At 42.4% G+C, this 23,096-nt stretch overlaps 1 protein-coding gene across 2 annotated transcripts; it reads right to left on the bottom strand.

Annotated features, from left to right (window-relative positions):
- CASP3 (caspase 3) lies at positions 1 to 22,983 on the bottom strand. Of its 2 annotated transcripts, none has more exons than XM_069573204.1 (7): positions 22,880 to 22,983; positions 10,627 to 10,695; positions 9,085 to 9,209; positions 4,580 to 4,708; positions 4,092 to 4,267; positions 3,627 to 3,747; positions 1 to 2,337 (listed from the first exon to the last, which is right to left on the bottom strand). In XM_069573204.1, exons 2-7 carry the CDS (start codon positions 10,677 to 10,679, stop codon positions 2,114 to 2,116), a joined length of 828 nt encoding a protein of 275 aa, XP_069429305.1. In that variant the 5' UTR covers positions 10,680 to 10,695; positions 22,880 to 22,983; the 3' UTR covers positions 1 to 2,113. The 2 variants fall into 2 exon arrangements, with proteins under 2 accessions (XP_069429305.1, XP_069429306.1); XM_069573205.1 differs by lacking the exon at positions 22,880 to 22,983 and adding an exon at positions 13,637 to 13,776.
- Between the last annotated feature and the right edge of the window lie 113 nt (positions 22,984 to 23,096).

Consider the following 23,096-nt stretch of genomic DNA (forward strand, 5'->3'; position numbering starts at 1 on the left):
TTATTGGTCATTTTAAATTAAAATTTGTATTTGGAAATAGAAATGCATAATAACAAACTTTTTACAAAATTGTCACATAGGAACATACCTTCTGATCCCACAGCATGCTTCATTCACTCAGAAAAAGTTACAGACACAATCAAAACAAAGAGCGTTCATTTATAAATGTGAGCACCGTTGTTTAGCACAAGAACGCTCATGGGAACCAGTGGGTTACAGCGATGCAGAAGGTTCAGCACCTCCTGAGCAAGCAGGCTCAGAGCCTCCCCGGTCTGCGTCCCATCTCTGGCCTTCAGTTTCCCTGGGCACCAAAGGAGGGAAGACTGGATGCCTGCTCAAGTCCTGGGTGCCCTGCTTCTTGCATTTCAGAGAAAAGTATACGATCATAACTGTATCATTCTCCCTTGATTGTAAACATTAACAGAATAAAAGTTAACATGCTCAAAAATTTTACTGCCGAGGGTACTATGATTTTTTTCCCCATTTTCTGCAAAGGATGGATGAGGGTCCAGACCATTAGGCCACATTCACTGCTTATACTGGAAAATGAGGAAATGCTAATGGAAATTGCTTTTACGGGCTGACATTCAGGAATGGCAGAAAGGGATGTTCTGGAGTGAGTGCAGGACTTGTTCTTCGGGAGAACCGTAGCTCCTGGACAAAGTTCCGTGGTGAGGTGTACACTTGGGCACATCCATGCCCATGCGTAGCAAAGGTGACTGAGACCTTGTTAGCCATGAAGGGGAAAGAGAAACCTTAGTGTTTTCCCCAAACACTCAGAGCCTTTTGTAAACCATATTCAGGTACTTATGCATTAATTTACGCAATTCCTGAGAAGCTGAAAACTGCAGACCTCCTCCCCTCCAGCGTCAAGTAAGAAGTGGACTGATACTCAGTGATAGTGATGTCAAGTCTATTTTATAAAATGGACTATCTGCAGAAAGGCGGATAAGAATTCACTTTAACATCCAATTAAAAGCCATCATTTGAAATAAAACAAAAATTAGAGGGCTAGGATTTTTATGATGACTCTTACCCTCTTTGGAAAATTTCCATTTCAGAAGTTTAATTTGATTCACTTTCTTGGAGCTTCTTGCCTTGGGAGCATCTTCCACACACACCCATAGCTGTGAAGAATCTAGCCCGTATTCTTTTTCTTGAAGCAGTAATCTATGGCTCTGACCCCACCACACAGAGACTGCGCAGTGTCCATGGTCAGGCTCGAACCATCTTCTAATTATGGAGTGCCCAGCTGATGGACTGACTGTTTCTTCCTCCTACCTCACTGTTTATTGAAGTTGTGTTTTAGTATGTCCCTACAGAATTTCTTCAACTCACGCTCTTATCAGTGTGATCGAAGTCTGAGGTTTTGACAGAAGAGCCCTTTAGATATTCTGCAGGCACATGAGGCCCAGCAGCTGGTGGAAGAGTTGCATTTCAGCACCTTACAGTCCTCAATCTGAGGCCCTTTATGATTGCTGCATTTACCCTCAGGGTCAACTTAGTTTTCTCACACCTTCCCAAGTAAAACATTTAGTTCTTTTTCAATGCTAAAACATGATTTCTTTTAAACAGCAAAGATATGCTCAGCACAAACATCACAAAACCATGAGCTCAAACAGGTGATGTAAAAATACCATTGTCTTAAGATCAAGGTCTTCACGTCTTAGACCACACGTACGGACCATGGAGTTCTAGGATACCTCATTCCATATCGTCACTGCTATTGTTTGACAAAAACCATGGCATGTTCCCTGATACAGTGGCATACCCACATGACTGAAATACACTACTGCAGTGTTTAACTTTTTCCATCATTGCTTGAATATGTGTAGCATAGCATCAGCACTAAACCTCGGTAATTAAGAGAACTGCTAATTTACAGTCATTTTCTTCTCATAATGATCCATATTCATTAAACTCAGTCTCAACTACCCAACTGTGTTTGAGGTAGCTGCACAGTAGTTCTATTGCTAGGAAGGCGGCATGTTTCAAAGTTATCACCTGGGTCATTAGGTTAGATTTAGAGGTGAGAGGAAAATATAGTATCATTTACACCGTTTGGTCACTTGGCATACAAGTTAAAAACAAAAATCATCTGTGTCTTCAGTGATTAGAAATACAGTTCTTTTGTGAGCATAGACATGATACAAGGAATCTGTTTCTTTGCATGAAAAGCAGAATCGGTGGAAAAGGACTCATATTCTGTCGCTACCTTTCGGTTAACTCGAGTAAGAATGTGCATGAGCTCGAGCTTGTGAGCGTACTTTTTCAGCATCTCACAAAGAGCCTGGATGAACCAGGATCCGTACTTTGAGTTTCGCCAGGAAAAGTAACCTATAGGGCAAAATATAACCAAAATATCACAGATAGTTGATGTCAGCTGATTTAATCAATTGTGACATATTCATGAAGGTAAAAAACAACATAAACATGCATTGGTATTATTAGCCATAAAAAGAAAAATATACCATAACTTTGGTTCCAGGGGAAAACAAAACAAAAACCAAGTAGATGTTGTCTATATACCTCTGCTTCTGACAAGGAAAACAATTGCAGGCTAACTGCACCACTGAGTGAGAATTCTACTTCCTGGGCTTCCCTTCCAATAGGGAAGAACAGGTTTATAGGCAGAAAATGCAAAAGCAAAGAAATAAAAAAGGATCATTATAAGTAGCATGGTGTTGCAGTGAGATGATTGGCTTATCCAACAACCTGCTTATGTACGCACATACATTTGAGGGTCTTAAATTTGTCTACAGGGAAAGAATGGAGTATAATAAACACATTATAGCATATTCAAAAGTCCAAAAAGGGGAAATAGTGTATTTATCGTTATTTTCCCAGATAAACTAGTGGATTCATTGCTGTGTTTTTGGCCACGGTGAGTGGCTTGGGGGACCTAATTCCTGGACCTGGGAATGGAACCCGGGCCCACAGTAGTGAAAGCACCAAGTCTTAACCACTGGATTCCCGGGAATTCCCTGGATCCACTGCTTTTAATCTGAACTGGAAAGATGCCTGGAGGTTAAAATAAATCATAGCAACTATATTTAAAAATGTTATACTGTTTAAAAATACACTTGCCCTGTATTTCCAAACACACCCTGAGTTAGTTGTATGAGTAAACAAGTACATGATCAATATATATAAATTTATATGATGACAAGCGCTCACACACATAACGTGTAATACAACCAGAGACAAAGCTCAGGTTGATAACCTAGCCATAAATCATTTTTAACCTTATTTTCTCTTGTTCCACTTCTACCCACTGATATGCTATTCATGTTTATCCTTTCAGTTTCCTAGCTCCCAAAGAATTCCTGGAAAACACACCTCTCTCCTATTTTAGGAAGTGGGCGAAGCTCTGACTTGCCATGTATTATAATATGGATTCCAGGTGGTGTCAAGTTCATGAATGACACTGTGCAAATGTGCTTTCTCACACGGGCACATTTTCTAGCCAAACTGGGCTAAAGACAACTTTTTGAGACTTCTCCGTGGTTAGGGTACCCTAAAACAAGACACAGTGGCTTTTTATGGATATCAAAATCCCTATAGCCTTTGGAACACACTCTTCAGTGTTTAAAATCTACCTATTTCAGTATCTGTAAGTTTCTTACCAGGTGCTGTAGAATATGCATACAAGAAGTCTGCCTCAACTGGTATTTTCTGACAGGCCATGTCGTCCTCAGAACCACTGTCTGTCTCAATACCACAGTCCAGTTCTGTGCCTCGGCAGGCCTAGAGGTTAGAAAATAAACACCTATTTAAAAATTAGAAAAAAAAAAGAAAAGAAACATTTATTGGAAAAAAAAGTGTGTACATGCATAAATGTGTAACTTATTCCTAAGAAATGCAAAGGCTCTATAAAAACTGATGTTAATTATTCAGAATCATTTTGCTAGAAGTCTAAAAATTAAAGTTTATGCTATGTCTCCTAAGCAGTGGTTTAAATAAATAAAAAAGTAGCAATAGTTTAGTAGCTTCAAGGAAAAAAAAAATTAAAAATCCTTTGGATAATCCACAATGGAGTAAATTAATCCCTAAAGAAGCCTCAATAACCAAATCGCTCAGTTATCTATTACCTGAATAATGAAAAGTTTGGGTTTTCCAGTCAGACTTCTGCAACAGTCCCCTCTGAAGAAACTTGCTAATTTTTTCAGATCGACGGGTCCATTGGTTCCAAAAATGATTCCTTCTTCACCATGGCTTAGAAGCACGCAAATAAAACTGCTCCTTTTGCTATGGTCTTCCTTAGAAACTGGAAAAACATTTATAGGCAAAAAAAACCAATGCAATTTTATTCAACAATTTCATATGTACTGTATGGGAGTAAGATGAAGAAATCTGAGAACTGAACTAAGAGATCGTGTAAGCCCAGCTTGGGGCAGAGCAACACACCTCAGACTACTCTAGGGAGTCGGTATGAATAACTCGTTTTACTTACATAAAATGTACAGAGTAGGGCTGTGTACTCTTTAGTTTCACAATTCTCATGCTTTACTTTCATGTAGGTTATAGCTAGATTGTACATACATTGGAAATGAAGGTCATTCTTTTCATTATTTCTTACCGTCGCTCATTAATTCCAACATTTCTTTACGTGTAAGATCGTTTTTAATCCTGACTTCGTATTTCAAGCTCGTGAAGGTTTCCCTGAGGTTTGCTGCATCCACGTCTGTACCGGACCGACAGGCCATGCCTTGAACAGAAAGCTACTTTTAATTGCATGAAAAAAAAAGATAAACTGCTTTGAAATGAACTATTCAGGGATCCACACAATCCACAAGAAACTCTTCCTTTCAAATGCTAAGGAAATTCAATATTCTGACAGTGGTGACACTAAGTCGCTTTCATTTCTTCGCATACAAGACATTTCATGATATAATCTGTTATCTGTGTTCTCTGTTACAGTCACAAAGATGTTTTTCACAGCTGCTTAGATAGTGATAAACAAATGACTTAAATGCCTAAAAAGAGAGGTTTGGTTAAATAAATTACAATTCATTTATAATATGGGATATTATGTTGCCACTGAAATTTTGTAGACAAAATTTTGCCATAGGAAAATGGTCACTATTATTAAAAGAAAAAAAAAAGAGTAGAAAATAAAAGGATCCTACTTTTAAGAAAAAATTATACACACACACATAAACATACACAAACACACACACATCACCATACACAGACGTATATATCAACACACACCTCACACACTCAGAGCAACTATTTCTTTGATTCTAAGTTTTCAACAATTCTAAGATACATCAGTAGTTTCATCGTATCTTTTTGGGGGAAACAAAAAAACCCCCCATAAACCACTAGGCCACATTAACACTGTTCAAAAGCGTCTAAGCCTTCTGACAACCATGAAACCATGATCATGACCGGCTTCATCTGCAGAGATGTGGGACCCACAGCAAGAAGAGTCCAGCAGAACTCGAACAAGGCTCTGCAGCTGCTATGTGGCCTGTACCCCGTAGTCCTGGACTTTCCTCATCCCTTAGAGCACCTTCCACACGCATGTATGGACTGACTGAACAATGCCCTCAGATTTAAAAATCTAAAGTATTAGGCATAGCAGGGGGAAGGCACTCAGATAAACTTAACATATATGGAGGAGGCAATGGCACCCCACTCCAGTACTCTTGCCTGGAAAATCCCATGGGTGGAGGAGCCTGGTAGGCTGCAGCCCATGGGGTTGCTAAGAGTCTGACACGACTGAGCGACTTCACTTTCACTTTTCACTTTCATGCATTGGAGAAGGAAATGGCAACCCACTCCAGTGTTCTTGCCTGGAGAGTCCCATTGACAGCAGAGCCTGGTGGGCTGCTGTCTATGGGGCTGCAAAGAGTCGGACACTACTGAAGTGACTTAGCAGCAGCAACAGCAACACATATGAAAAAAAAAAACCAAACAACTAGATGTTTCCAGCTCCAAATTATTGTTGATTGTCTCTGAGTGGTGTGATTACGAATGATTTAAATTTGTTTCTTTTGCTAATCTGTAATTTCTGAAACTTATCGTCATATATTATTTTTACAAAATTAGAAGTAAGCTCATCAAGGTTTTGACATTGGAAAAGGGAACACTGGGCACTTGTGTGACAAAGCAATTAAATTCTGGCCCTGGTTTGTGAGCTACTTAATAGTTGAACAGAAGACACCAGGCTGTCAGAGATGGTTTTGAGAACCCAACCTTCCCATTTCAAAGCAGAAAAGGAGCTCACTGTAAAGGCAAAGTCAGATTATGGGCCAAAGCATCTTGGGGAGAGAGCTGAGCAACGTGCCCACCCCCTTTAAAGGCAAGTGAGTACCCAAGCTGCTGTTGCTTGGTTGCGCTGTGACCCCGTGGGCTGTCGCCCGCCAGGCTGCCCTGTGCATGGGATTCTCCAGGCAAGAACACTGGAGTGGACTGCCATTTCCTTCTCCAGGGCATCTTTCTGACGCAGGGATCAAACCCATGTCTCTTGCATCGGCAGGTGGATTAACTACCACTGAGCTGCCTGGGAAACTTGGGCTGTAATGTACACATGATAAACATAACTAACAATGCTGTACGTTATACATGAAAATTGTTGAGAGTAAATCCTAAAAGTTCTTATCACAAGGAAAAAGACTTTTTTCTATTTCTTTAATTTCATATCCATATGAGATGATGGCTGTTCACTAAGCTTATTAAGGTCATCATTTCATGATGCATGGAAGTCCAGTCATGCCGCACACCTTAAATTTATGCGGTGCTGTGTGCCAATTATATCTCAATAAAACTGGAAGAAAAACACAAAACCCCAATAAGTTCAACAACGTAAAATTCTATGGGAAGAGGGCATTATAATTAGCAACGCGAGTCAGAATACCTAAGGTTGAAGGTGGTCTCTCAACTTAGAGCCAAAAGCAATATAAACGGGCCAGTTTTAGACACTCATTTTCAAGTACCCTTTCCTCATTCCTTATAATGAATCTAACACCCAATCCTGCTAATCTTTCCAGTGTAATTTTGCTTTTTCCCCTTTTCACCAGCATTATGATAGATAGCCTCCTAAAGTGAATCAGGAGATTCTAATTTCTTTAATTAAAATTCTAATATGATTAATATGCCAATTCAGAGTTAATCACAGTACCAGTTTAAAAGTGAAAAAAATGAAGGAACAGTCAGTGTTGATTCATATGGTAAATTATGCAAGTCAAGTGAACACTCTATTTCGGGAATGGGACATTATATAATCATTACAATAGCAGATATGGAAATTATACAACAACACAAAAAACTCTTACGTTACATTAAATGGAATAAGCAGGATACAATATTGCTTACATGTTATGGATAAAATGTAACTTTGAAACTGTTGAGGAAAAATTACAAGCAATACAGTAGGATGTTAATTAGCTTTTTTAGGATAATGAGCGGAGAAGGCAATGGCACCCCACTCCAGTACTCTTGCCTGGAATATCCCATGGACGGAAGAGCCTGATTGGCTGCGGTCCATGGGGTTGCTAAGAGTCAGACACGACTGAGCGACTTCACTTTCATGGGTTGGAGAAGGAAAAGGCAACCCACTCCAGTGTTCTTGCCTGGAGAATCCCAGGGACAGGGGAGCCTAGTGGGCTGCCGTCTATGCAATTGCACAGAGTCGGACACTACTGAAGCAACTTAGCAGCAGCAGCAGCAGGATCATGAGGGATTTTATTTTTCATATACTCTTAAAGAGAAAAAAACCTCTGAAATATGCTATTAGATTCAAGCCAGACATGTACAGGGACTGAGACGTGGATCTGGGGATCAGGCTATTGTGACCCTAAGAGCAATTTCTATAGAGCGGTCGAGGTGATGGAAAGAAGAGGCCAAGTTTAGAACATGCGTTGTCAAGACTTAGGGAAGGAGACAAAAATCAGATCAAAGCTTAAGGGGCAGCAGGAATAAAAAAGATAAGTTCTCTTTAAGGTGGGGAGTCTGTCTTCTTTTCAGGGGAAGACAAAGTCAACAGAACAAACAAAGACCCAGGAGGTGAAGTGATACAGGGGTGGATTCCCAGCTCGGGCTGGGGGTCGGGCACACCAAGGCCGAGAGGCCCAGCTACTAAATTGTCTGTGGGACTCTGTGCAAGGACTCTTCACCTTTCAGTAACGAATGGCGGTTACTTTCACGGTTGCTAGAAGAATTAAATAAGATTTCTGTGAGGTGCCTCACGCAGTTCCTGGAAAGGAAAAATATTTCTCCTTACTATTTGGTGAGATCTTTCCATTAACATGAAAGAGGGAGCAGGAAGATAAAGAAGCAAGGGTTACACAGAAGTCAGGCCTGGGACTTCCCCGGTGGACTGCTGCTGCTAAGTTGCTTCAGTTGTGTCCGACTCTGTGAGACCCCACAGACAACAGGCCACCAGGCTCTTCCATCCCTGGGATTCTCCAGGCAAGAATCCTGGAGTGGGTTGCCATTTCCTTCTCCAATGCATGCTTGCATGCTAAGTTGCTTCAGTCGTGTCCGACTCTGTGCGATCCTATGGACGGCAGCCCTCCAGGCTCCTCTGTTCAGGGAATTCTCTAGGCAAGAATCCTGGAGTGGGCTGCCATTTTCTTCACCCCCCACCCCCAGTGGTCTAGTGGCTAAGGATCTGCCTGCTTGTGCAGGGAACATGGGTTCAGTCCCTGGTTGGAAAAGATCCCACATGTCACGGGGCAGCTAAGCCCCGTGGGCCGTAACTACTGAAGGCCACACGCTCTACGGCTCGTGCTCTGCAACTAGAGTAGCCCCCGCTAGCTGCAACTAGAGAAAGCCCTGATGCACCAATGAAGACACAGCACAGCCAAAAAGAAAAATTAAAAAAGAAAAAAAAAAAAGAGAGAAGTCAGGGCAGAAGAGGTCAACGTTCAGATAGAAGAGGGAGATTTTGATCATACAAAGAAGGTTTAAGAGTTCCTGTTGAAGGATTCGTAGGATCCTGGCTCTGTTTTTACTTCATGGCTATTCTATGTCATTAGTTTATTAACTAATAACATGAATTCTGTTTTTTTATACTATACTGAATATAAATGGTACAAATACTTGTAAAGGTTTAAAAACTATCACGACACATACCAGTATTTTCGTGGAAGTTCTTATTATTAATTATTATACATAAACCCATTTCAGGATAATCCATTTTGTAACTCTCTTCCAAGGATATTCCGGAGTCCACTGATTTGCTTCCGTGTAAGATCGTTCTGTTTGTAAATCAGACAACAGTTAACAAAGAGAGAAGTGACCACATGCTGCTCTTCGCATGAGCAGAGACTTCTCTAACACGTAAGAACAGTTAACATGTGTTGAATGTAATGTGCCAGGTTGTATGCAACAGGCTTCTCCTCCCTAAAATTTCACAAAAACCCACTTCACAGTTAAGGAAGTGATTACGATGAGGCTAACAGTTACGCAGACCGTGTAAGACACAAGACTGAAAGCATCTGTCGAACTATAGGGTTCATGCTTTATATTGTTTTCCTTTACATTTTATTAAAATTTCATTAAATACATTTTATACTTAGCCACTTCATCCAGCTGGTGGAAGTGGCCCTGGACAGTATGTAAATAAACGGGGGTGGCTATTTTTCAATAAAACTTGATCAGAACAGTCTACAAGCCTGACCCCTGACCTGACCAGGAATCAGGAAACAACAACGAAACACTGATACCTATTGTTCACGTACCCCATACACTCAGCCTAGGAGTATTTCACATTATATGCAATTTTTAAAAAAATTGTTGGAAAAAGACTAAAGTAGTAAATTATATTCTGTATCATAGGAAAAGGCAGCAAAATGTGTAAATCACTTTAAAAGGGTTTTTAAAAAGACAAAAGAGGAACGCCAATCTCACCTCTAAGATGACATTGCATTTCAATAGTTTAATTTTTAGGCAAATTCTTTTGCTAAACAAATACTGCAAAAATCTTTATTAGTAATCTAGTAATAGCTCTGCTGTAACAGTACTGTTTAGTACTAAAATTAATATAATTCCCTAGGTGGTCCAGAACAATAATACTATACCTCAAGAAGAAACGTTTAGAATTAAATGTACCGCAAGAGATCCCAAAGGGATAATAACAGACACGGATTAAATTAAGAGTGTTTTGAGTTTTATCTTTTTCCTTTCTCCATCTATTGAAGTATTAATAAACAGAATATTCCAAAAAGGAAGACTGGGAAGGAAACAAAAAAGGGGGAAAGATAATCTATAACCAGGCAATTCTTCCCCAGACTGAGAACTTGCATTTTACCTTAGCCTTAAAACTCATAAACAGGAGACCAAAAAAAAACACCCCAAAACACAAACCTCTTATCCTGCAGAGATTCAAGAAGGTGCATCTGCCTCTCCTGGGTCATCCCGCTACCAGAGAGGGGTCTCCAACCACAGGTCAGGCACCCCTCAACCTCCCAGTATTCTATCTAAGTTTTATTTTAAGGCGACTCAGAGAGGACAATTTAACATGTGTACAGTCACACAGCTGTCACGTGAGGTAAGAAGTCATCTGGGCCTCTCTGGTTTGAAAGCCCCAATTCTTTCTGCTTCCTCCGAGTTTGCTGTATCATACTATACACACCCACCCTCCTTGCTGGTATGAGATTCCTTTTAAATACTCACGTCTCTGAAGTTTTAATGGATTTTGAATCCACTGAATTTTCAGTGTTCTCCATGGATACTTTTTATTTACTAGAATATAAAGAAAATAGATGTTAATCAAAAGCAGTCATTCTAAGATCACAGCATTATATTAATTATGCCAATGATTATTTATCTAAATAAACGCGCTATACGGACATTTTCACATCAGTAGTACCGTCACCCCCCCCCACCCCCCAGCTTCATCCCTGTCATGCAAGGCTTGTTTGAGTCAAACCTGAGAACAACAGTCTTTTATAAAGGTGCACACAATGTAGCCCTTTTCTCTCTTTCCTTTTTAATTGAGTTACGAAATGCATGCAGAGCACAGATAAGAAGTGTGCGGCCTGATACAGTTTTACATTTGGCTGCTCCCCTAGATCAAGATACAGATCGCAGCTCATTTCTACTGCAACAGATCCCGTCATTGGTTAAAAACTGTCTTCCAGTTCAACACAGTTAAGACAAAACCTGAAAACTTCCCATAGCAATGGTATGCCTCACATAACACAGTTTTATGATGCTTAGATTCCCAAGAGATTCTGCCTCACATAACACAATTTTATGATGCTTAGATTCCCAAGAGATTTGGTGCCAGAAGTTCCAAACCTCCACAAAACTTTTACTCTTAAACTAGACACGAAAACCCTACTTTCTCATTTAAGGTGGTCGACTGGCTTGACGAAACCTGGAAGTAAAAACTACAGTTCTTGCTTCCATTCTCCCATCAGGTAATTCTGTTTACCTTGCACAGTGAATGAGTCCTTCTAGTCAAAGCAGCTACCACTTATTGACCGTTTATTACACAGCAGGTGCTGTGCTAGGCATCTTATCTTTTATCTTCCCAACAACCCCAAAAGCCAGGAAATCCAGCCCTTAGTGATGAAATGACTTTGTCCGCAGCCACAGAGCTAATGATGGTGGTCTTCTTCTTCCCTCTTCCCCTGGCTGCCTTGGGAGAAGCCAGTCCCGCACTATTTGTCTGGAGTTCTGCCAGATCTTCTCTGGTTTTCCAAAAGCAAAAGGTACTTCCTATGACCATTAATCTGCCTCCTTAAATAAAGAATATAGAAAAACACGGACAACAACCTTTCTCCAGCCTCTAGAAGCCCTGCCTATCTCAAAACTCCAACCTAAACAGAACTTTTAACCTTACTCTTATGCTAGAATCAGAAATCTTAAAAGAATACACACCCCATCCACAGGACTCCCTCCTAGGGAGGGAGTCTAGGACTAGAGTTGAACAGTGGATATAGGTAATTAAGAGTCTGGAACTCAGAGAGAGATCAAGGCTGGAGACATACTGGGGCACTCTGACAATGAAAGGGTTACTAGAGGAAGTACAGCCAGCAAGAGACTCAAGAGAGGTATAAGAAATGAGAGGACATCAGGTAACTGGGGTGTACCAAAGTGTGCAGAAGTCTTCCAATGAGCATTTGATCATTACAAATCTCGCTAAAAGTTCAGTTCAGATGGGAACAGAAGACCATTAGCTTAGGCAAGAAAGTTATGGGGACAGTAGAGATTGTCAGGAAAAATTGTCCAAGACTTGGAAATAGGCAAAAGAAATTACTGGATATTATCTTCGGGTTCAGTTCAGTTCAGTCGCTCAGTTGTGTCCAACTCTTTGCGACCCCATGAACCGCAGTACGCCAGGCCTCCCTGTCCATCACCAACTCCCGGAATGCACCCAAACCCACGTCCATTAAGTCAGTGATGCCATCCAACCATCTCATCCTCTGTTGTACCCTTTTCCTCCTGCCCTCAATCTTTCCCAGCAGCAGGGTGATGCTGGGCATAATCGTCAGAGAAAGCTCAGGGATTATCTGATTTTATAGGTTTTTTTTTTTTAAAGATTAAACTTTTTTTTTTATTTGAGTATAAGTGGTTTACAGTGTTGTGCTACAGCAAAGAGAATCAATTATACATATATCCACTCTTTTTTAGATTCTTTTCCCATATAGGTTATTACAGAATATTAAGTAGAGTTCCCTGTGCTATATTGTAGGGCCTTATTAGTTATCTATTTTATATATGACTTCCCTGGCGGCTCAGACGGTAAAGCGTCTGTCTACAATGCGGGAGACCTGTGTTCGATCCCTGGGTCAGGAAGATTCTCTGGAGAAGGACATGGCAACCCATTCCAGTACTCTTGCCTAGAAAATCCCATGGACAGAGGAGCCTGGTGTCCATGGGGTCACAAAGAGTCGGACACGACTGAGCGACTTCAAATATGTACATATTTTATATATAGTAGTGTGTATATAGGGTCTCCCCAATGGCTCAGTGGGTAAAGAATCCACCTGCAATGCAGCAGACACAAGAGACGTGGGTTTGATCCCTGGGTCAGGAATATCTCCTGCAGGAGGAAATGGCAACCCAGTCCAGTATTCTTGCCTGAAAATTCCTATGGACAGAGGAGCCTGGTGGGCTACATTCCAAAGGGTTGCAAAGAGTCGGAAGCGGCTGAGAGACTAAGCACACACCCAGTGTGTGTATGTCAATCCCTATCTCCTAATTTATCCCTCTCGCCCCCGCCCTTTACCCCCTGGTAACTGTTTAAGTTTCATTTTCTACATCTGTAACTCCATCTCTGTTCTGTAGATAAGTTCATTTGTACAGGGCGTCCTCTTTTGACTGACTCCCTGACTAGGCTATTTTACAACTTGTAGGAAGTTAAGTCACAGGAAAGGGAAGCCATGCAAATAACTCTTACTGACAGCAGTGAAAATAAATTTTGTCTTGAAATGATATAACTAATTTGCAACTTGCAGAAAAGATGACCCTCTCAAATAACACTTTATTGTTCTACAGGATATTAACCAGTTTCCCTTCTACTAACAAATTCATTTCATTGTTTCCAACCATTTATATCTATGTTTGTTGTTTAAAGTCTCCTTTGAACTGGTCTTATCCTACTAGTTCTATTATCAGTTAATTGAATAAGATATTTGACATGTATTCTATATTTACACAGCATCCAATTTTATACCTTTTGAAAATTATACTTTAAAAGGATTAATGTTGCTGCAGTGGGCACTCCAGTGTGCTTGCCTGGAGAATCCCAGGGACGGGGGAGCCTGGTGGGCTGCCGTCTATGGGGTCGCACAGAGTCGGACACGACTGAAGCGACTTAGCAGCAGCAGCAGCAGTGGGTTGAGGAGACAATGGGAAAAGAGAAAATGAATAAACACAACATGAGTAAGTCAACATAGTTTTACTGTGAAGGGGCAAGGAGAGGGGATGATAGCTGAAGTGAGAGCAGGACTAGAGGACACTTCTTGTTTGGCTTGGTTTTAAAGACGAGCCATCTTAGGCATGCTTTTATGCTGATGAGAATCATCCATAGAAAGTGAGAAATTAATAAGGCAATAGGAGAAAAAGAACAAAGTTCTTGAATGAATGAGAGAGTCTGTGAATCTAGTTCACATATGGAGAGAGAGGTATTGGCCTCAGGTAAGAACAAGAACACCTATGACAATCCTGGACAGCATATTAAAAAGCAGAGACATCACTTTGCTGACAAAGGTCCGTCTAGTCAAAGCTATTTCCAGTAGTCATGTACGGATGTGAGAGTTGGACTATAAAGAAAGCTGAGCACCAAAGAATTGATGCTTTTGAACTGTGGTGTTGGAGAAGACTCTCGAGAGTCCCTTAGACTGCAGGTGATCCAACCAGTCCATCCTAAAGGAAATCAGTCCTAAATAGTCTTTGAAAGGACTGATGCTCAGGCTGAAGTTCTAATCCTTGTGGCCACCTGATGCAAAAAGCTGACTCATTGGAAAAGACCCTGATGCTGGGAGAGACTGAAGGCAGGAGGAGAAGGGGACGACAGAGGATGAGATGGTTGGATGGCATCACCAACTTAATGGCCATGAGTTTGGGCAAACTCTGGGAGATAGTGAAGGACAGGGATGCCTGGTGTGCTGCAGTCCATGGGGTCACAAAGAGTTGGACACGACGTGGCAACTAAACAAGGAACAAGTAAAGGCTCGACAGGGAGGCCTGCCGTGCTGCAATTCATGGGGTCGCAAAGAGTCAGACACGACTGAGCGACTGAACTGAACTGAACTGAAAGACTCATCCATTGTCGTGCAAGGAGGACAAACTGTGTGGCACGAAGAATGAAGGCTGGTAACCTGGATGCAAGGAGGATGAGGCACTCCTCGTATGATCACATCCACTTGCTCTCTCGTTAGAAAACAGAGACAAAAATCCCCAATAAATAAGTGCATTTTACCACGTAATACAAAAACTAACCATGCATACATCTAGCACAGGTGTATGAGACAGGCGTGCCCAGCCATGAGTGGAAGGGACACAAGTTGGTATTACCTCCTGAGAACATGTTGATAACATGTCTCGCCATGTCTCAACAGAAGCCTTAAAGTGTGCTCTAGGAGACTTATACTGCTAAGAATGCAGCCTAAGGAAGCAAACATTTCCAGCTCAACACAGTTTAAAGCAAAACCTCTCGCTGGCCATACTTCCTCTAGTAACCCTAATCTAGAGATTAGGGAGAGGAGAGAAGGGGAGGCATATGCACTACTCATCAAAATATTGAAAATTTGGACAGAGAAACAGTGAAGCCTCGATGTAGCCAATACACTGGTTATACAGCATCTTTACCTTTTAACCTGTTTATTAACAGTAACCATCTCTGGGTGATGGGATTTCTGGCAACTTAATTACTCTTCAATGTTTTTGTATTTTTTTTCTGTAACATCTTTTTAAAAGTTAGGAAATAGTAACACAGATTATTTTATAAAATATATCTTTCAACAGTGGTGGACTGTATCAACCAGTACTGTGCTAGCCAATTTCAGCTCTCAGCCCTGTTTCGAAAGCAATAATAAGGGTATGTTACGTATGAAAATCCCATGGACAGAGAAACCTGAGAGGTTACAGTCCAAAAGGATCACAAAGAGCTGAACATGACTGAGCAGCTGAACATGCAAAAACATGCACTCTTCTGAAAGCAAAAACACTTCCTTGACTGCTGTGGATCACACCCCAGTCTGTCTTTCTCTTTTTCTTCCATACGTACAATAAACATGTATTATTAGGTACAGAGAAATCTCAAACTTCCTCGAACCAGAAATACAGAGGCCAACTTGCCTCCGTGCATGTCAAAATAATTATCTACCCATAGTTGAAAAATAAAGCTTTGGTTAATCTGATTAATTGAGAGAACAGTACAGGGTAGCTAGTAATTGTGGAAACGTAGGCAGATACATAACAAGTGGTTTATTGATATTATATTGTAATCCATGAGAAAACAGTATTATCTATATTTCAAGACTTTCCAGCCAGCTTGTGGAAAATCTGGAGTGAAAACACAGTGGAATGGAAAATAAGACTTAATAAAGATAATTTCTGAAGGGGAACCCAGAGCTCCTGCCAGTGTCTTTCTGGCTCCAGGGTTTTGCCTCAAACTGGCCCTTTGAGTAAGTTTGCCAAGTGTGGGGTATACTGTATATATTCAGGAACCCCTAAATGCTGCTATGTTCCATCAGTGATCAAGGCCTTAAGGTCTTTTTATCAAATACTTCTGCAAAGAGTGATTATTGGACTGAAACACTAACTTCTAACAATTTTTTATTTCTTGCCATCAATAAAGCTCTGGGAATAAAGTGATTCTATCCTTGTGACTGATAATAGGAGGTTTAGATTTACATAGCAGCCAGCTTTCCAGAGTTTTAAAATACAGCTGTCTCTTGAACAACTGGGGTTTGAATGGGACAGGTCCACTTACACGCGGATTTTTTTAAATAGCAAATCTACAGCATTACACCATCCAAGGTTGGCTGAAATCCACGGACATGGAACTGTGGATACGAAGTGCCTGCTATAAATTATACACTCAGATTTTCAACTGTGGGGAGAGTCCTCTCTGTTGTTCAAGGGTCAACTGTGTTTGGCTTCTTAGTTTACACCATGGTTACGATTTCATCTAAATATAAGGTGACTTTCAAGTAATAACTTCCTTTTCATACATTTAATCAACTTTCTTTAACCAAATCATTCTTAAAAAAGTTTCAGCTAGATTATCCTTAATATAAGTAACTGTAATTGATAATTTCCAAAATTAGACATCAGAGACAATTTTGTTTCAATAAGGTATTTTATGGCTGAAAGGAAAAAAAAAAAAACCACCTGAATTCTCTTAGAATAGGATTTTCCTATTTGATAAGGACTTCTCAGGAACAAATATTATAATGTATTATTTTGTTCCCTTTATTATTCAGACATTGAAAATTTATATAATGGTAAGTAAAATCCTCACTGCATCAGACATTTGCTTTCTGCCTGTCACCATCTGTTTTTCCCACATGAAAGCATCTAATCCACACTCTTGGGAGCAGCGCTTTGGTTTCTGCAGAACCAAAAGGGTTAAACTCAGTATGACCTCATCTCCATTAACGAATGCCTGGCTGAATATAAGTTATTCTAGGTGTGGTGATCTCATCTCAGAAGGATAAAAAAAATTATCCCCCAAGGGGGAAAAATGGCCTGTATGATGACAAGGAGTTTCAATTCTTAGAACACTGTCATTTGACCAAACATAAATAGGAAAAATACACAATAGGGGCTTAAAAATACATTGCAGCATACCAATGGACTTAACACTAACTGCTTCTTACTGTACTGAGTATATAATTCTTCCCATCAGTTCAGGGTGCTCGTGATAAATTTCTGAACACATTTTGGGTCCTAGGGGAGTTCTAAGGTAGACCAGTTGCTATTAGGTGGGAGCCTGGAACCTGGCTCTTATAATCAAGCCTCTGAATTCCTAGATCCATTAAACACTTGCCAATGAAGCTATAAGAGCCAGATGATTCAAAAGCTAAAGGTCCTTCCAACAATGCTTTGAGGCATAGTGATTTCCATTTTTCATAGTTCAGCCGACTGAGGCTTACAGCAGATAAGTAACTTAGGACTCTGTCCTAACTAGGATCTGTCAGCTTCCCTCACTTGTCCATGTTACTACTACCTAGGAGTAATGCTATTACTAATTTCAAGGAAGGAAACAAATCCATGACCTAGAAATACTGAGACACAAAGCATAAATAACATGATAGAAACTGACTGCAGGGACAATGAAATAGTATAAAGTACACTTTCTCTAATTCATGAAGAAAACAGGAATGATGGTTATGGTGTTTGGGGGGCCACTGGGTAATTTACTTCTAAAAGTAAAGTTACAAAATAGGAGTAACTTTCCTGTTAAGCATCGAGCAGTTTTTTTCTATATCTCTGCTTGTCTCTAAAGGAAAGGTGAAGACTTTTGACTATGATTTCTGGGGAGATTATTTAGTCCTTCTTCAGTATATGTGGAGGATTCATTCCAGGATACCCACCTCCCCTTCATTCCCCACTCCACCCTTGCTGCCCCCATACCAAAATCCACATATGCGCATGTCCCTTCATGTACAATGGTTCCACAAATGGTTACAGATCCTAGAGGCAAGATAGGTGGCCGGTACTTTGGCCAAGGAACTTGAAAAACATCAGGATTACATTTATTACCAATTAGAGAGGACAAATGATGAAGGACTGATGCTGAAGCTGAAACTCCAATGCTTTGGCCACCTGATGCGAAGAACTGACTCATTTGAAAAGACCGTGATGCTGGGAAAGACTGAAGGCAGGAGGAGAAGGGGATGACAGAGGATGAGATGGTTGGATGGCATCACCGACTCAATGGACATGAGTTTGAGTAAACTCTGGGAGTTGGTGATGGACAGGGAGGCCTTGCATGCTGCAGTCCATGGGGTTGCAAAGAGCTGGACCATGACTGAGCGACTGAACTGAATTGAGAGAGGACAAAAATCTCAAAAGCAGTCATGTTTCTAGATTTGGTAAGTGAAAGAGAAACAAGATTTTCTTTTTTTCACAATAGTTTGGATAAGTGGAGATTTCCGCTGTGACGTCCTAGAGCTTTTACTGAAATAATTTCCTAACTCGTCCCTGCATTTCTTTGGGAAGAATCACCAAACTGGATACTGTCATTTGGCCTGGTGAAGTCAGATTGTTAATATTTATTTTGCAATCAAGGAGGAATTTCACACATGGCAAGTAAAATTAAATACAGAAGAAACTTAGTTCCGTTGCGCCACGCGAACAAAACCATTCTTTCCTTTTCTCTGGCAAGGCCCACACCACCAGGGAGATGGACAGGAGGGCTCCCCACTACTCGAAGCCACAAGCCAGAACGGACACAATGCTTACTGAGTGCCAAGAGCCTGCGTCCCCTCACCTGATGCCATCCTAAGATGGTATCCCTGACGGGGCAGAAGAAGAAACGGGAAGTCCTTGCCGACCTAAGTATTATGAAATAAACCTTGAATGAAGGCTCTGGGATGCCTTTTATAAAAATTACAGATAACTTCTAAGACCTCCTTCCTCCCATTGAAAATCAATCCTTTGTAGAAACAATTCAGTTTTACAACCACCTGCCAAAGAAAGTCTGAAACTGCGAAAAGCCAGGGTCAGTAGTGTTTATTCATTTGTGCCGGAACAACTGACTGAACACCAACTGTGTGGGGGTGTCATAAACCCTGAGTGTTTGAAGTAATGGAGAATAAGATCTATCCCTGTGTGTGACCTGCCCCGAAGCTCACTATATTCAAAAGTGGCTCAACGAGACAGGTGCCGATGTACAGTACAAAAAAAGAGAACTTTGTCGTGTGCTCAGCTGTGTCTGACTCTCTGCGACTTTGCGGATTGTAGCCAGTCAGGCTCCTCTGTCCATGGGATTGTCCAGGCAAGAATACTGCAGTGGGCTGCCATTTCCTCCTCCAGGGAACTAACCTGTATCTCCTGCACTGGGACGTGGATGCTTTACCACTGAGCCACCAGGGGAACTTTGTCTTACTCTACTCTAATGCAGATACTCTAAAAACAATTTGAAGAACAAAATAGGTGGAGAATTAATAACATTACATAGAGATTTACAGAGCATTGTCACAGACATTATCTCATTTTATCCCCATAATAACCCTCCTAAGTATGTATATTAACTGCTGCCTGATTTATGGATGAACTAGGAAAGTGTTGCCTTTGGGAAGTGGCCTCAGGTTCTATGACAGCCAAGTCCCTATCCCCCTCCATTTTATTTGGATTTGTTACAAGCGTGCACAACAGTAGCTAACAGTCTAAGCACTCTACATCTCGTAGATCCAAACACCAGTGCTTCCATCTTTGAGGCAGAGCCTAAAGAACTCATACTAGGCACCAGAACAGACCTAATGCCATTCACAGAAAGACTGGTTTTCAGCATCACAAGGGGCTGAAGCAGTAGGAGGTTGTGTTAAATTAGGTGTGAAAGCAAAACAGTGAGGAAGCATTGTAACTGCCTCTATCAGACGTCAGTCTCTTAAAATCAATTATAATTGCCTCTATCAGATTGCAGTCTCTTAAAATGCAAGGAGGCTAGGCCTCTTTTTTCAGGATTGTGAAAGCAAATCTGACATAGCTAGATATAATGTTTCTCTTCTTTCTTACTGGGAACAGGTTTTATTGCTACACTCCAACTTACTGTTCATTCCTTCATTCATTAAAACACATTTTAACCTTCAAAAGCCTTCATTGCAAAAGAGCAAAGCAAAACCAAATCTCAAACTGCAGGTTGGGGTAGGGATGGTTTAAGCTTTTACATTTCATTCTCAGAGATCTCGTAACTCTAATATATTCAAAGTGGCAGAGTGCATTTTGACACAGGCAGGTCTATGCAGCTTGCTCAGCACCATCCTGCATATACACACTGTCAGAGCAAATCCTGTATTTCACCTCTACCATTCCTTTCTAGTATGCATCATTTAATTATAATTTGCTAAGTAACCTTAAAATACATTTATTTTTTTCTAGATAGGGCATAATTATTAAAAAAAAAAAAGCATAATATTGTAGTATTGGCATTCATTTGTACCAGGCCCTGGATATGAAGAAAGACAAGGAACAAGATGACAGGCCAGAGTTCCGTGTGGAATTTGCTTAGGAGCTAATAGAGAAGAATGTAAAAAGCACTTGCAAAGGATATGACTCTTTTTCCTCTCAGGACCAGGCGGATGCAAAAGGAATACAAAATAGATAAGACTTAACCAATGGCACCCCACCCCAGTACTCTTGCCTGGAAAATCCAGTGGATGGAGGAGCCTGGTGGGCTGCAGTCCATGGGGTCGCTAAGAGTCGGACATGACTGAGCAACTTCCCTTTCACTTTTCACTTTTATGCATTGGAGAAGGAAATGGCAACCCACTCCAGTATTCTTGCCTGGAGAATCCCAGAGATGGGGGAGCCTGGTGGGCTGTCATCTATGGGGTCGCACAGAGTCGGGCACGACTGAGGCGACTTAGCAGCAGCAGCAGCAACCTTGAAATGTTGAATCAGAACATAAGCATCAACAGGAGTTTCTCAAGGAAAGGTGTAGTGATGGGAAGAGAGAGGGAATGCAAGACTGTTAGAGGAAGAGGATAGTTGCTGTTGAGATCAGCATGGCTGTGACAGATAAGGCAGCAGAGTGGACCAAGGAGCCAACCTGTGCTTGACTTTGTTAACTGTTAAGGGGCTGGATTTATTCTTCGGGCAAAGGAACAGCTTTCTGGATTTTTATTCTGTAAGATTCCTCAGCGACTGGAGAAGGGCAGAGGACAGGGACATAATGGAGGCCAGTGAGGAGGCTCCTATAGCCAGCTGAGCGCTTCAGTCAATTCAGTTCAGTCGCTCAGCCCTGTCCGATTCTTTGCTACCCCATGAATCACAGCACGCCAGGCCTCCCTGTCCATCTAGGGTGGCTTGAATCTGAGATGGAGAGAAAAGGCTAAATCCACTGGATCTCAGGAGGTCTAAGAGGCTTGGCCGCTAACTGGAGGAGCTGGGAGAGTTAGCTGAGAAGGTTGGTTCCTAGTTTTTGGCATGGGAGCCACATCCTGAGAACTGGGAAGGAGGCTGCTGCCTTGGGAAGTAAGGTTTGACAGCAGACCCACTGGAAACAAGAGTGACTAAGGAACTCTTATTCAACTTGGGCTGAGGGGATTTCACATAGGCTTCCTTAAGTGATTCAGACGTTTAAAGAGCCTGCGATGTAGGAGATGTGGGAGTATCACAGCCTAAGGGATTTGGGCCAGGAAAAATAGTCATCAGCACGAGCTAGAAGGATTCATGTAAGCCTTCAGGTCTGAAAATGAACAGGAGTTTAATACTTGAAACTGGGACTTCCCAGGTGGCTAAGTGGTAAAGAATCCGCCTGCCAATGCAGAAGAGGCAGCTTCCATCCCTGGGTAGGGAAGATCCCTTGGAGGAGGAAATGGCAACCCACTCCAGTATTCTTGCCTGGAGAATCCCCTAGATCGAGGAGCCTGGCGGGCTATACAGTCCATGGGGTCGCAAAGAGTTGGACACGATTGAGCGACTGACCACGCATACACTTGAAATCACCTCTTTGAAAAGCAGAGTCACACCATTTCAACCTGAAAAAAAAAAATCTAGACAAAGGCAGCAGAGGCCAAATCCTCGCCTGAAACGGGAGGATAAGCCCCGAGGGCCAAAGCCTCGGAAACAGCGCCAGCCAGGCTCCTGCCCTCAGGCCATCTACCCACCGCGCTCATCTTCCTCACTCTTCCTCACCACCTTTCCTATTCAAATTTCAGCCTGCGATTTCCTCTGCCTCCCTCTCCCGAGTCCCACCTCTACCACTCAGCCTCGGCGCTCCCGCCTGGCCTTCCCGCGCCTCTCCTCCCCCAGCTCAGCCACCAGGGTCAAGCCTTCTGCTACCAGGCTTCAGCGTTCCGACCGGGTCTCCCGACCCTCCCCCCCCCCCATTCTCGGCCAGGCCACCTGTCCCCCGGGCTCGGCGTCTGCCGCCAGGTCTCCGCTCCCCAGCCTCCCGCTGTCTGGCCGGTCTCCCGCCACCCCCCGATCCAGCCTCTATCCTCGGCTCATTCTCGGTCCCCCGGGGCTCGGCTCCTGCAGCCGGATCACCGTCCCTCGGCCCGGCCTCCAGTCCCCCCCCCTCAAGCCCCGTGTCTCTGCATCTGCGGGCTTCAGCGCTCGTTCCCGCCCTCGCTGTCGTGGCAAAACAAAGGATCCGCCGCCGGATCGTGCCTGCATCCTGTCTCCTCCTCGGGGTAGCTGCAGGCCGTTGCAGGTCCCCAGGGCAGGCGCTGGGCTTGGGGGCAGGGGGTGGTGGTGGAGGGAACCAGTCCAGGACTGACGGCGCGACGGCATCACTCACCGTTCAGCCACAACGTTGCAGCTCTGCTGGACTCCACTCCTGGTCTGCTTCCGCCGCAGCCGCGCTCAGAGTTGATTCTCAGAGCAGGCCCCGCCCCTGGCCCCGCCCACCACCCGCCCCTCTGCTTTCAGGGCTCAGTTCAGCCCCGACACGTCCATCAGACCCCGACTCGCCCCTCCCCGCGCCCCGCCCGCCCTTGAACCCCGCCTCCTCAAGG

The sequence above is a fragment of the Ovis canadensis genome, chromosome 26 (genome assembly GCF_042477335.2).
Source record: "Ovis canadensis isolate MfBH-ARS-UI-01 breed Bighorn chromosome 26, ARS-UI_OviCan_v2, whole genome shotgun sequence".
NCBI classification, from domain to species: Eukaryota; Metazoa; Chordata; class Mammalia; order Artiodactyla; family Bovidae; genus Ovis; species Ovis canadensis.